The 16295-nt window shown below is 33.6% G+C and overlaps 1 protein-coding gene across 6 annotated transcripts in view; it reads left to right on the forward strand.

The window, feature by feature from the left end:
- Positions 1-16295, forward strand: part of LOC112992054 (cotranscriptional regulator ARB2A homolog) — a 274848-nt gene that overhangs the window by 56117 nt on the left and 202436 nt on the right. For 4 of the 6 annotated variants that reach the window (XM_064501471.1, XM_064501469.1, XM_064501470.1 and 1 more), the window contains one exon: positions 4331-4522. The exons of the other annotated variants lie outside the window; for them this stretch is intronic. In XM_064501471.1, coding sequence (XP_064357541.1) covers positions 4331-4522 — 192 coding nt within the window. The remainder of the gene's footprint in view (positions 1-4330; positions 4523-16295) is intronic. 6 annotated transcript variants of the gene reach the window in all.

Raw genomic sequence — 16295 nt, forward strand, 5'->3', positions numbered from 1 at the left:
GATATGAAGAATTTGAAAAAAATACAGAGGAGAGTTGCAAGAATGATTACAGGCACAAAATGCTTTTCAGACAAAGATTAGACAGGAAGATTGTTCAGCTTGGAAAACAGATGACTGAGGAAGGAATATGACAAATTATAAAATCATGAAAGGTGTAGAGAAGATGAATAGGGAATGGTTATTCATTTTTTTCATAATACAGGAGCTAAGGGGCATCAAATTTAAATTATCAGGCAGGAGATCTCTAGTGAGAGGGAAGAAGTACTTTTTTCAGGTATGACCCAATTATATTGTGGAACTCATTGCCACAGAATACTATCAAGAAGAGAGGTACAAATGGATTTAGAAAAAACATTTGACAAAATTAAAGTGGGATAGGTCCACTGAACATGCATTATATATGCATGTCTGGATGTGAATTCTGGCTCAGGAAGCTCCAATGTTACTGGTTGCCAAAAACAGAAAGGAATCACCCCATATCCAGCCTGTTCTCAGACTGTTCCCCTAAGCAATCTGCCATTTGTCAGAAACAGGATCCTGGGACCTATAATCTGACCAGTGTGGCTATTCTTGTGTATGGCCTTATATAAACGCATTGCAAAATAAACAGGGAAACTTGGTGTATCAGTCTTCCTTTTTCTGTCAGTTGATCATGAAATTGATAGGGTGCATAATAATGCTTGAATACATGAATTGTGTTTCAGGACTGTATTAAAGGGGGGGGGGGGTTCCTGAGGTTTTTGATTGTTGCCTCCCCACCCCCAGCATGATTTTAGTAATATACTGAAACCCAATGCATCCAAGGTTTAAGATCACAGCATTGCAAGTTCTCTCATCTTTCTTAGTTTCCACCTCTTGTGCAAAAATCCAGCTCTGCTGTCTCTATTTTGAGTTCTCAGGTTGCAGCTTCAGTTTGGCCACAAAAATTTATAAATTTCTTTTCAGGTATAAAATCAAAGAGCTTCAGCTATAAAATCAGGAAAGCTTGCCTATTACTTTAGTATGTTAGCATCTATGACAAAATATGAATCCAAATCTTTTTTCCTACAAGGAGGCTTAGATGTGTATTGTGTTATTGTTAGCGTAAAGTATTGTAGTTCTCTTGATGTTCAACATCTGATAGTCAACTTGAAAATTTAAATGAAGAGACTCATATTCAGGGAGAAGCAGTTCAATTATTTCTTTTAAATTTCTCATTTTGTGCTCCACTGAAGGTTATATTATTAATATAAAGAAGACTGCAATTTCTTTTTATCTTGATGAAGCCTCTATATTTCTCTGTTTTTAATGGTATAATCAGTGATTGATCTTTGCTGTTCTTTAGCTGTCGAGGACAAACAGAGGGTGCTTCTGAATTAAATGCATCTTTCACAGATTCTAGGAAGGCCTGAAATGGAAGTTTAAATAATTATTAACACATTTTATTCACGATGGCACTAAAAGGTCTCACTTTGCAGAATCTTCTAACTTATCAATGCTTTGCTCTTTCACTTCAATAGTTTAAACTTCATTCAGTAGTTCTCTTGGTCTGCTAGAAAGCCAAGAACTACTTTTCATTGAGAAACAGTAGTCCCTTATCTCCACTGCTTATCCCTCTTGGCTATTTTGCCACAAAAATTCCATCTGTTTTAGGTGTGTTGAGTTAACTGTGGTAATCACTAAATGCTAATTAGTTGTTTGTAACATTGATCAGCAGTTTTCATTTTTTTACTATTTTGAGAGAAAAATTGTAAATCAGGATATTCAGTGTTGTGAACACTGTAACATAAATGAGTTAGAAAGCTTTGTATAGAATCATGTAACAGAAAATTTTTTTCTGTCTCCAGAAGCAAACGGGCAGTTTTCTCCCTCCACAAGCTTCTCATAATTCTGATCTTTTTGAGTCTTTTCAATATCCCATTTACTTGCCATGCTCTTTCTTCCACTCACAACATTGAGTTACACTCATTTCACCTGTTTGCGAGGTCCAGACTCCTGATTTTTACTGTTTCTTAACTGGAATAAGACAAACATTAGTTTTTATGTTTCCCTTTAAAATCTTAAAGTTCAATCTTAAAGTTTAAAACTTCCAATGTACAAAATAAGACTGCTAGAACCCAGTCACATTTTGTGCATTTTGGGCTAGTAGTAGCTAAAATTGTATCATAAAATCCACATGGTAGCATGAACATGAGATTAAGATAAGGTTTCAAGTATACTTTGATGGTGCCTTATATACTGATAACAACTATGCAAAATACTAATTAGTATGCTGTTAAAGTATGATATAGATTGGTCATGTGACAGCTCATGAACATCTGAGATGGATCTTACAGAAAAATTAATTCACTATTTGGAAACCTTAGGAATTTCATAATGTCTGTAGAGTGCATAACTCATCAGAGGATTGATCATAATTGTAGGCATTCATAAAACTTAGGGTATAGTTGTACATTGGAAAAATAAACCTGAGAAAAGGAAGATTAAACTTTGTATCTTCTTTGGTACATTATCAACAGATTTTAGATTGATTTGACATTGCTTGCTACAAATTATTGGAAGACTGTTATCTCACATGAATAACAATGTTGAATCAAATTGTTAATGTATCTAATTGAAGTTCAGCATTTTACTGAATATATGCAATTTGTATTTAAACAAAGGATCAGAGATAAGTGTTCATGAGTAGGTCCAGAACGGAAAATTGTTAATAAATATAAATTATTTTATGTGATCTCAGTATGTCTAGCACTAAATGGTATTCTACATTGATTTGTCAATAAAGTGAGGTTGTGCACAAGAGTGACCTTTATGTGCATTCTTTAGTGAAAGCTTGATTTAATGAATTACTACTGTTAGAAGATAAATTGGCTTGAAGAAAAGTTTCCAAATGTAATTAAGTTGAGGAAGGGAATGAAGGGTTATTTTTTTCTTTTATCAGCTTGGTAGATATTTTTAACTGTTTTAAATTAACGTATTTGCAGGAGTGTGAACTAGTTATAATGTGTCTTCTAGTACATATGATTACTAAGTGCTAGTATTTCCTGTATTAAAATTTAATTTTTAAAAATTAGTTTTTAAAATAGTAAAATGTACAGCTAAATTATATTTTTATCTGAAAAATGAATTTGCAGTGTTTTTTCTTAATTATAGCATTGTAAGTGTTCAGTTTATGTGCAAAACTGAATTACATCTCATGAAGTACTGTTTGCGATTTAAAGTTGTCCAAATTTTTGTATGTCTACTACTGTTAGTTTTAAGGTATCGATACAGCTATTTCAGACGTGGCAACATGATCTGACTGTATCCCCAGTGTGGTACCTGATATGATCAAATGAGCATTATTCCACTTAGGAAATCTTTTTGTTCAAGTAGCGTCATTGACTTCATTTAAACAAAACAAAAACAAACAAACAGAAAAAAAGGAGGTAAGACTTACTTACATTTAAGAAGTCCAAAAGCTGAACATTTGCCTACTCTTTCTTTTTTTCCGTTTAATTCAAATGTGAGAAAAGAAAAAAGGGCTAGATAGGCTGTTTCTCCCTGCCTTTGCAGTGTTTAGACCAGAATAGTTTTTTTGCCTTGAGCCAGGTTTGCGAAACCAGGTACAGACCTTAAAATAAAACAAAACAAAACAGAAAAGAACTGTTTATTCTGTAGGATAAGGACAAAATTTAGAAGTAGATTATGACTTGCTGTGTATCAAAGCTGCTTTTGTTGATCTCTTTTGAAAGCAAAACAGCAAAGCATTGACCCTGGTGCAGAGCTCTTAGTGAAGCCATTATTTAGTCCAAAATTGCATTTTCTATATTTTATTAGGCCTATTCTATTAAATTTGTAGTGGACAAATTTACAGTACTGGTTCAGATGGAGCTTATTGGGTACTTATGTTGAGGTGGCTGAGATGGAACTTTTTTTTCACATTATGTAAGACCTTTATGATTGCTTCAGGTGTATCAGAGGTGACAAATTACTTGGTTTTTCTTTTCCTCCCCAATTGTTCTTTTATGGACTTTCTTTTTGCCAGTAAATTTATGTAAACAACTTAAGTTTTAAATCTTTATCGTACTTTTTACCACTTCTGCTTGCTGTAGTAAATTTAAATCTCCCTTGGATAACTGTTCTGTATAACTAGTATATTTTTGTGTTTCAAGGTTACATTGTGCAGATATTAGGTTCTGCTTTATTTTTATTTAGCGCTGGGCATGCATTAGTCTATATAATGTACATACAAATAGATGTTAACCAGTGAAAATTTTGGTATCAGTTCTGATGGCTAACTTTATAACTACAGGTGTTCTTTCAAAAATGTTTATTGATGCATAAAAACGTGTATTGGTTATAATTGCAGGTAGATGCGACTGAGAGTGAACCAAAGAGTTTTATCTTTTTGAGTGAGGATGCATTAACAAATACAGACAAACTGTTGGTCCTAATTCATGGTAGCGGTGTTGTCAGAGCAGGTCAGTGGGCTAGGAGACTTATCATTAATGAGGATCTGGACAGTGGCACGCAGATACCATATATAAAGAGAGCTACTGAGGTAAGTGAAAGCGTATGTCTGTATGTTTGTGTGTGTGTGTGTATATGAAGATCTATATGTCTGTGATGTTTTTATTTGTTAATCAGTGTTCAGTGTTTCCCCATGTGTTCATTTTCTTCAGGAGGGAACGCTCGCTCCCCCCCCCCCCCCCCGAACTTTTGTCAACTAGAAGCAAGTTCTTCTCTTGCAGTAAAAAAAAAAAATCTTAGTTGTATGTCATATTGTTTTGGCGGCACTGCCATGTAGTTTAATATGGCAGCTAATGTGACAAGAGCCCTTAACAGGAGATGAGACACAATAGAAGGCACTACAGAAATTTGTTATGATTTGAAGTGTTTTATTTTACATTTCATTAGATTTGTATGTATTCTCACTCAATGTCTGTTGTAATCTCATGATAACATGAGCTTTCATGATAACAGCAGGCTTTCTTATTAGGCTTGTACTGAATTTGTTAGAGGCACAGGCTTTTTCAGTTTTGCACTGAATAATGATTCATTCTGATTCACCTATCAATACTTGACAGTAGAAAACATTTACATTTTATGGACACTATCCATTTATATTTACATCTCTATGTCATGTTATGCTGTAATATGTAGTAACATGTGAGAGACAATGCCCAATTTGCGTAATATTTTTAACATTGTAACTTTGTAAGTATAATTCATCTCTTTCATCCTGTTACCTAAACGAAACTATCTGTAGCAAGCATTTGAAAAACCTATTTAAGATTCTCTATTTCTCCTGTTATATTCACCAAGTGAAGCTAATGCTTTAATATAAATATTGGTTTTGTCACTGTCAGTTATACGTGATTTTCTAAATTAAGCTGAATTTTTTTTGCAGTAGCCTTTAACGTGCTCAGTATAGAAAATGGTTATCTTCAAACATTTTCTTTTTTTTCAATAAAGAAAGAAAACATTAAAACTTTGGGCAATTAAATTATTTTTGTTTTGTGTTATTCACTAACAAAGTAGCAGATTACAATTTGTGTAAAAAAAGAAACGAGGTCTTATGACAGTGATGCTTGTCTTTGTTTAGTACATTTTTAAATCAAGACTCAGAGGCAGATCCAAAAATACTTCAGCGTTATGAAGTATAATATGTGTATGGTAGGTGGAGTATATGAGATTAATTTCTAGAGTGCAAGTTCGCAAACTCTTCCCAAGAAAGCTGAGGAGCTGTAGCTACTTAAATTTTCATTGCAGTGCTGACATACCTACATTTTTGCTCTTTCCTAGAGATACTGGTGTCTTAGCTAACCAGAGAGGTTGAGCGTTTAAAATTGTTTGGGCTACAGTGCCTAAGCTGCCAGACCATCTTGAACAGAATCTTTTTAGGAGAGGAGAGTTGTAGCTTCTGTTTCCTGTTCTGTGTATATTTACTTATTTTATCCAGTGATTGTGTCAGCGTAACAGACTGCAGGCCTTTATTCCCTTGAGTATATATCCTTAAAAAAGGTTTTATATTTGTGCGTTTTTAAATGAAAAACACAAGAAAAAACCCTAAAGTTTTATGAGAAATATTTAAATAAATGCAGTAATCATTCAATCACATCAGGACATCAGACGTTATGCTCTTATCTTTTGATTTCCTTGTTTCTTAACATGGTTTTAAATTTATAGTTCTCTTTACTCCAGTAATTCCAGATACCATAAAAACCACAACTCTCTCTTTTTTTGTTGTTCATCTTAAAATTCTGGTAAATGCATTACATTGTTTAGAACACATACTATTTGCAATGGATCTTTTCATGTAAAGAAGACATTAGATAGTATTCAATTGTATTACAATAAATGTGTTGATTTTTTTGATATCTTGTAATCACTGCAGTGAGAATTACATCGTTAGATAAGACAACATTTTTACAGAAGTCCAGCCCCACTGAAGAAATTTGGACTCATTACATTATGACCAAAAGAAATAAAATAGGGATAGCTACATGCTCATATCATGTCGTCTTCATGTATGGGTTATGTAAGTTACTCAAGTACAGGAAATTATGGTAGAGTGAGTATAAGGACTTCAGTTTTAGTTAATGATAATTAAAAGCATATCTTTTTCTGGGTTTTATGGTGTTCAATCCACTAGTTGATTTAGGCATTTCCATCTCTTACAGAGTGAAAGTAACTAGCCTAGATGGCCTGAATGAAAATTGTCATAACTTCTCATACTATGTTGCCAGTTTGAATTATGGAATTATTTTCTGTGATCTTCCACTGTTTCTTCTAAGAAGAGGTCTCATCCTTGAATGATATCAGAATACCTTATTAAAGCGTAAGATTACAGTGCTGATGACAGAAGAACATGGTGGGGTTTTTTTGGTTTTTTTTTGGTTTTTTTTTTTTTTTTAGTACACTGTGTGAATTTGAAGTGGATAATAGTATCCAGGATTTGAAAAATCCACCGATCTGTTGGGAGGGTGAACTTATATGCAGGTCACTTTAAACAGCTTCTGCAGATTAGGTTTTCATTTGTAAAAACAAAAAATAATTTGGAACAGTAGTATTAAATGTCTTTTGTGTAGAAACTAGTTCAAGTATCTTTCTCAACTTGCAGGCATTTCCAACACTGCTGCTTTCCTTAAAATAAACAAGCAAAAAAAAACCCTCTAGGTAGGTCAAAACCATATGATTTTCTCTGCTACTTTTCAATGTGGAGAGCAATGAAACTATCACAAGTACGTTTCCATTCATTCCTTGGAAAAATGGAAAAACAACAGGGCCGCGCAAACTGGAGGTATCACTAGAGAGGAGATGGACGCAGCAGCTGGACAGTGAATTTAGCAGAAAGTAGTGATACTGCTGTCCTAACCAGGAAGCTAAGGGAAGAAAATACTGGAGAAAGTCTTTCTGTCCAGCACAGCACTTTAAAAAAAAAAAAAAAAAGGGGGGGGGGGAGGCGGGGGGCTTTTCTCTTACAGGGGTAGGAAATAAGAGGACAATTTATCTGGCTGCTAATGGCTTGGGGCTGATACACAGTAAAAAAAAAAAACAAGGAAAAACATCTTGGTAGTAATTCAAGTAGCTAGAAATGTGTTTTTCTTTTCATCTGGGTGGCTTCTGTAGGTAGTGCTCCTTCCTCCGTCTTTTATGTCAAACTGTATTTAGTAGATTCAAACTGTTGTGTAGTAGGTGGGAATATTGGGAATAGTTTACAAGATTTTATGTAAAGAAAGTAAAACTAATAGGTTAAATCAGAAATACGAAGTTTGATAGTGTGAAAGATTTTCTAAGAAATGTGAAGGAAAAAGATTACATACAAGAGACAAGATAGAGAACAGATTGTAAGAAAAGGAGGAGGGAGAAAAGTGTATAGAATGTGAGAGACAGAAATGTGTAAATACATTGAAACAGGGTAGGAAAAGATCTACTTTAGAAAAAAGTATAAAAAGGCAGATGTGATAATATAAAGCTTAAGAAAGGTAAGAAAGGCTTAATTAAAATTCTAACAAATGCATATCATAAACATATATTAAAAAGATGGCAGTTTGTTATAAATGCAGTACCAAATAAATATTATACGCTTACTTTGTTTTTTAAAAAGTTCTTTACAGAAGTAGCAGATAGACAGTTTTCACTGAAGTTGTCTTCATTGGGAAATACTGAGGTTTTGATAGGAACAGTCATCTTGAGATGCAAGAGACTGAAGTTCGAATCCTTTCTGTGGGGAAGGAGCAGATTATCTAATTCCACACTGAAGTTGCTCTACTTCTTAAAAATAAGTAAGTATTAATCAGAGCTGGAATTTTAATCTGAGTCTTTGACATTTTGAGTAAATGTTTCATTCACTGTCCATAGAGTCGATCTTTTTTCCCCTCACTTATTATCCAGTCGTATATGCCGTGACTGGAGCAGCTTCAGCATGAGATAACGGGAGACAGAAACAGATTCTTTAATTCAGTGGTGAGGGCATTTACTCAGGGTGTCACAAATCAAGGATTTAAGTTCCTGATTTTATTTAGGTAGTCCAGGGCTCCCTAATTCCACATGAGGACCTCAGCCATCAGCCTCTTTAGGAGTAGGTTATGAGTACCCTTTTCTGGTTTGTTAGTGAGTGATAACAGCATGGATGGTAATCTAAATATTCAGTTAGGAGATGTACAAACAATACCATATATATATAGTGAAGTGATACATATGAACAAGAGAGAAAGGATGCAAAAGTTGGCTGCTGCTTCATGCAATAGTGTTCCTTCTTTAATGGTTAGAGAAGTGGGTTCAGTGCTTTGAAGTGTGCTCAGTGTTAGGCAATGAGAAACTGCACTTGATCTCCTTAAGGAGGAATTTTGCTCCTTGGGGAACTGGGAGCTCAGCTCACCAAAGTTTGGACATTGAGAGGAATTTTGGAGTACTTTATCTTTGATACATTTCCTCTAGGGACTAAAGAGGACATCAGCTTACCACATTGCTTAATGCATGAGTACAAAGAAGCTGTTGGATGGTTTCTGTGTCTTTGGAAGCTCAATATATTTGTAACCCAGGAGAGCTGTGGTCCCAAGGATGCTAATAAAATTCAACCACAGCAACTGTCAGCGATCTGTTGGCGGAGGGGCCGGGGGGGTGTTGTTCTGGGGGGATTGGCTTCAAATTCAGCACTGTTTTACATGGCTTGGATTTTTTTATTGTTATTTGGAGAAAAATTGGTGCATGAAGTAGGGGTAATAGCACCCAAAGAGTAGCTTCCTCAAAAAACCTGGATGACTTTTTTTTGGAAGAAATGCAGCACAGAAACGTGAGTTTTCATGAACAGATAAAATATCTGGGGCTTACCTGACATACGCATCATCCCCAGAAACCTTTCTGCAGTGGCTGATAAGGTTTTCAGCTTCTGTTTTCCCTTGTGTTTATCCTGTATTTTTCACTGCATTCCCTTAACAACTTCCGTGTTGTTTAACCTAAGAATATTGTCTTTATTGACTCAGAGTAGTATCATTCATTTATATAAAACTGTGAGTGTGGTAATATTTACTCAGAATTGCAGAGGGTGGATATTTACTTTGGCATGGAATCAGATGTCATTTGTTTTTTAACTGTGTTGAATGGAACAGCAAAATCATCCGATATAGCAGATAGTAAATTTACTCTTCATAACTTTTGTGTGATTTGTTAGCCTTTATAGTTGGTAATGGTAACATTTTTTAATATCTTTTTTCTAGAAATCAGCAAGTTGCAACAGTAGTAAATATTATCATCAAGAATTTTTTTTTCAGAGTATACTAAGAAGAATCCCTGTAGAAAAACTTTTGCATTTTGTTTTTAAGTTGATCTAGAAAATGAAGTAGTTGGTAGACAGATCCAGACCTAGTAAGTAGAATATATAGTTAAGCAAAGTCATTTTGGTGTTAGTGGTCATATTTTAAGAACCTAAGTTTTGAAGTTTGTCTTATAGTTTGTGTGTAATTAACATAATATTATTAAGATGAGGAAGTGACACTTTCTTGAAAAAGCAGGGCTGACATTTTGCTGCTATGATAGTATTTATTTAGCATAACTAATATTTATGCTCATGTTTTTTTCCTTGGCATATTGTTGTTTCAGAAAGAAGTTAAGACTACATTTATTTATTAACAGTCGGGTACAGCACCACAGTAATCATGATTTTATTTGGGCATCCTAACATTTTACTGGAAGTAAAATTTTACTAAAATGAGCAATAATGTGATACATTATTTTCTTTCAGGTAGTAATTCTCCAACTCTGGTATATATATTTGCTTTTATTCCTTTTGATAGACTGTACAAATAAAATTGCCTAGAAAATAGAGAAGTCCTATATTTACATCTTCTGGGTTTTGTGGGGATAGTATTAAGAAAACTTATGTTACGAGTAACTAGATGTATGATCTTTTGAGATATTTCTGAATATGTAAAAACAGATTACAATGTATTGCTAAGTGAATTATCGTGTATAATTGACAAAAGCCCACCATGCTCCAGAAAGAAAATGAAAAACAATATATTTAATATATTTTTAATATCTAATGAGAAATTAATAATCTTTCGAATACTGATTTGAAATTCTGATCACCAAGTAGATAGAAGGAAAGATTGCATAGGTACTTGGAAGTAATATTAATTGATCACAAAATGTGTAATATTACATAATAAGCTCTAGAGAAGATTTATTGAGTCAGAAATTGAAGAAAAGGTTAAAAGCTTAGACTAATATTGAACTGACAGGGTATATAAGCCCGCACCAGCCCCCATGCCAGCAAAGGAAAACAATGAGATGACAGCTCTACTGTTTGGAGAGAGGTTGCTAACGACAGCTTATTCCTTTATGATTTCAACTCTTGACAGAAGACAGGTCTGCTTCTTGCATCACGGCAGATGTATCATTACCTTCTGGCCCTGTCATGACTGAACTGGAAAAAACCCACTTGCAGTTCAGGAAATCCAATTATCCTTTGGAATTTTGCACGTCATTTCTAGGATGGGTGTAGATATGTGTAATCCTTGTTGTAATAATTGTTTCTACCTACATTGTTGTATTTTTTTGTGCTACGTGATTTTGATAATATAAAGTTAATTAAGGAATGCTTTGTCATCTTTTATTCTAGTGACTGGCTTGCTGTGGTACCGTGTAGTACCTTGTGTTAGTTTTCTTTTACTTTGCCACAGACCTAAGAAAAATACTGTTTAGGCTATTTGGATGTATGTGACTTGAAAAGGTGATTTTGTTTTTTCCAAGTCATTTAAGCTTTCTTTTCACTGGCTGAGTAGGGGAATAAAAACACATACTGAATATTTAAAATTGATCATGATCATTTTAATAACAAAGTTTAGGATGAGTATAAATGGCCTTTTTATCATATGGAGATTAGAATTCTTTTTTTTCTCTCTCTCTCTCTTCCTCCTTTCTCCCTTCAACTTGTTGGATACCTAGCAGTGACTCTGGAGACTTAGAAAAGAGAAAGAGGGGGTGTGGATTTTTGAAAGTATGTCAAAAGCCTTGGGGTTTGGGTATGATCAGAATTTCAATAGAGGTTGAGATAAGTTTAAATGCATAGAAGGCGAACATAAAAATCTTGTTTAATTTCTGTCATGTTGTTCTTTTTTTAGTCACTCTGATGTCTTTTTCAAATCTGCTTTTCTCTCAAGCTTTGTGCTACTATATCCAAGATCTGGTTTTTTTACTCTTTGTATTTCGTTTTAACTGCTGATCCCTTTTCTGTGGTGCTTCTGCCTTTAATATCAGCTGAAGCGGTCTGAATTGCTGAATCAAAGCCGTTTTGGGAGAGAGACAGTGTTTAAGATTGTGCAGGGTGAGATTCTCTGGGTAGAAGGTAACACTTCCTGCAGTTATAATCAATGCACTTGACACTTTCAAAGGCAGGAGAAGCCATGACTTGCTCAGGGGTTAAACTTTTTAAATAACTTCCCTTGGGAAAAACGCTATCAATAAAATGGAATAATTAGTTGAAGATTCTTCAGTACCCTAGGTTTAAAAAGAAAAGATTAGAGATAGATTGGGTTTGCACTTGCATTGTATTTTCCCTCACTTTTGTTTTTTAACTTAGGAGCTTTTGCTTAACTGTGTTCACTATTATTTCAAAAATGATGTCACTTACTTAAGCATATAGATTAAATTTGCAGGCTTTTTTTTTTTTTTTTTTTTTTTTTGTAGCCTAATAATTGTAAGAATGGAGATAAAATTCTACATAAAAATATAGCATTGTATTTGCTAGCTTTCTCTTTTCCTACCCCCACACTTATTTTGCAAATAGTCATTTTTAGTTCTACGAAACACATCTTGAACTTTCATCCCTACTAGATAACCTTGAAACATATAATATACATTAACTAAAAATTCTTTCTAAAAATTAGAAGAACTAAATAGAGCATGAAATGAATGTCCCGTGCTTGGGGTAATGGGAAGCCAGTTGATTTCTATAGAGATGAACAGCACTACTATGAAATGAAATTCACACATCATTTTGTCTTAATTCTTGTCTTTTACAATTTCTAGTTTTATGGGGAAATTTTTAGTTTTCTTGACTTTTTTGTGTCACATGATTTCTGTAAAGTGGTATTTCAAAATATAAGACCTGATTCAAAATGATGCTTTGAATATACTCTATAGTATATGCATACAGTACAAAATATTGATAAATTATGTCTGGATGGGTTTAGGATAAGAGTCCTATCCTTCGTTAATTATTTATTTATTTGCACTTTTCATTCTCCTTAAAGGAAGTAGAATCACTGGATTAAGCACTGGGCAGTAACTGATCAAGACTTTAGTGAATATGTAATCAAAATTTTTCATAAATACAGCTTTAAAGTTTTCTTCTGGGTTATATTTAAATGAAACTTGTACTTCCTGAAAAGATGGGTTTGTTTCATAGGGTTTATTATGCATGCAGGGTTTTATTTAAAACACAAAACTTGTGTTGATCTGGCTCCATTCAGCAGTTGGACAGATGAACACCTATTACTGTGCTTATGTGGAGAAGATTCCAGGGTCTGTCTGTGAGAAGCTGGTTGTGGGACTGTGGCCTTTTAATTGTTCAAAACATGAGATTCCTTCTGTTATATTATGGATCTTCAATATATTGTTTGTTTTAAATTGGCAATGTGTAAGGCATTTATAATAGAAAGGGATAAATACCTATTAGTATGACTGTAGTTGAAAATAGAGTAGGTATTTGTGACTTCAATTATACAGGCCACTTCTTAAGAACCCTGTTTAGAGGTAAATAAAGTTATAATCTAGTATTGGTTTGATTCAGAGCATTTGAGTATGTGGGAGCGTCATAGCTTCACTGTTCTTCACATCTGAGCAGATAAACTGGTACTTAATGCAGTAAATCAGAATAACTTTTTATTTCACCGGAATGAAATAAAATCAGTTGAACTTTTTATTTCAGCTGATTTGCTACAGAGCGATTGTAGCTCACATTTCAAAGCCGGGGGGTGGTCAGGTAAATTTTGCTAAGGCAGCAGTACCTTCACAGGACAATCCCATTTAGGATGGGAACTTTGTTTTTCCTTTGAGTACAAAAGCTATGACTATGCTTATATGATCATGCAATGAAGGTTTTAAAATAAATACAAAAAAGCTTTCATGGTTTTTTTTGGTAACTTTTCCGTTAGGGGTGGTCTTGTCAATAATTGCGATAATACAGACTTGTGAGTGGCACAGAACTAAGGAGTATGGATTTTTAAGCATTTTTATTCCTTATGGAATATGATTTTAAAGGCATAATTTTAACTTATCAAAATTGCGTTCATTTAGGATGGAATGAACTTTTAATTGTTCATTAATTGATATATTATTCATAAATCATTACTTTCATTTTGCTTTGTGAAAAAAACAAAACAGTAGCCAGTGCCTTGTTTTCTGTTTATTCTGAGCATACTCATTCCAGATAGAGTACAATTGTAATGCTAGTTAATCAATTTTATCTTACTTAGATTATATACATTAAAGTAATGAAACTTATAAAAGTATTCTTTCACAGTACATCTGGTTACATACTGCAATTTGTATGCATTTTACTATTGAGAAATAGTGATGTACATTTTTGGTATACTTATCTTTTGAAAAAGTTAACTGACTAGCATTTCACAGTTTTTAATATCTAATTTTTTAAACAAAATTTAAAAAGGTGTTTTGTCATATTTATTAAATGTACAGATGTTTAAACTAATGCCTAACTAATGTAATGCATTATAATGTGTAAATTATATTCCTTGTAATATGTATCACAAATAGTATTACGTATGTGTGTCAGTATAGGTATGGCATGTGTGTGTGTATTTAGTATTATACTAAACTGCCAATACCCTGTTGATTTTTTCAAATGAACCATTACTTAAAAGACTTATCAATTCAATGGGGAGATGAATATTTCTGTATTCATACCATGAAATGCATATTTGAATAAAATTATCTTTTGCTTACCGTGCATTGAGCTAGAAAATATTAACTTTAATGCATAGGTTTTCACATACAAAATGTGAGATGCTTTATCCTTAAATAGTTTAGTACTGTTCTAATAATGCACATTGCTGCTTCAGGTAATAAGGAAATAGATCTGGCAATGACTTTGTCATGCAAATTTACTCAGGATTGTAATCTTTTGAAAATACACAGATCTTCTGAACAATATATGTCATTTTTGATCAAAAACTTTAAAAAGTTTAATAGTTCTGCTAGAACAAACTAAAACTGTTGGTAATTGTCTTTTTTTCCCTGAAATTAACAAATTATAACATCAAAAACCCGTGAGTGAGGTATATAGTAGGTCATTTGCTGCTGCAGGCATTTTCTCTCCCTCCAGGATGTGCTTGTTTAGTTTCTCTTGCTTTGTGCCTGTGGCACTGTGTGGTGAAATTCAGACATGTTCTTCCCCTCCGAGGAATCTCTAGGGTGGAGGATAACTTATACAAAATTAATAAATGGTGTTGCTTTTTATTATTATTATTATCACCACCCATCCCAGGCAATTTGCTTTATGTTCCATTTAAAGAAAAGGTTGCATGGGATATATTTACTGCAAAAAATATGCTCCTACATAAAATTAAACAGTGAAAGTACATTTAGTAGTGAAATACGTCATTAGGAACTACTGACAGTAGCTTAATGGGATTATTCCTTTTTAGTGATTTCTCTTGAGAAAAAACAGATACAGCAGTGAAAACCTTTTATTTTGATTTACTTTTTTTAACTTACAAGATAATGGTAATTTTTAAATATGTCAAAGCATAGGTGATTTTCATACTTGTTTTTAATTCTGGGTTTATAACTTTTTTTCTTTTACCTCAGCAACATTTAAGCAGCAAAGCAAACCTGTTTTGAGGCTATTCAATTTGATTATTATTTTTGGTGAGGTCCAGGTGTACCATCTTGCTTATTCACAACCATTTGTTATACCATATTGCAATTCTAATCCTCTTAGGAAAGGGAGAAATTGGCACAGATAGCTTAACCTGTTATATTGTGTACTATGTGAAGCCCCAGTCTCTATGATGCCAAAGGCAGTGAGACTTCAGGTTGCTTTGGAGGGGAGAGCAGATAATGAAGCCTGGGTGTAAATAATTGTTGATCATGAGGGAAAACAACTTAATCTTCATTTCTTTTTCTTTCCTTTTTTTTTTTTTTTTTTTTTGGATAGTGATTAATTTTAATTGTTATTCTAGCTGTGAAAGATGGCTGGAGTTGTATTTAATAGCGCTGTGGTCTTATACTGTTGCTTGCTCGTGATAAATTTGAATGCTTAAAAATTTTAACCTATTGAATATTATCACTTATTTTAATATTTGTTTCCTAACTCATTGCCATTTCAAGTTTGCTATAAGAATATATGTACTTGGTTAATAAATAAATGTTCTGTTTATGCTAAAAATCATTTGAAAAATATAGACAGAAAACATTCACGGTGCTTCAGTGCACAGGTGATTGAGTTTGTGTTGACCCTCTGTAACTGAGTCTGTGTTTTGAATCCTAACTCTTTCTCCAGCATTGGGAGTGATACGACTGAGTCTTCTGGAATGAGTTCCTGCATGTTGATAGCACGAGGTTTTTCCATAAAATACAGAAGTTACTCATGTGGAATATGCACCTTCCGCATCATGCATGGTTGAGATCAAAGATACAGGATTTTCGAGATTTGACAGCCCTGTTTCATGTGTGATGATATTTATACTGATTTTAGCACTGTCTGTAGTACTAATATTCAACTGATATCAGCTGCTGATGAAAATAATTGATTCTGGAATTTCACTTTAATGATACAGTGTTGTCAGCATAAAACAGAAATACTG

This window comes from Dromaius novaehollandiae, chromosome Z (assembly GCF_036370855.1).
Source record: "Dromaius novaehollandiae isolate bDroNov1 chromosome Z, bDroNov1.hap1, whole genome shotgun sequence".
NCBI classification, from domain to species: Eukaryota; Metazoa; Chordata; class Aves; order Casuariiformes; family Dromaiidae; genus Dromaius; species Dromaius novaehollandiae.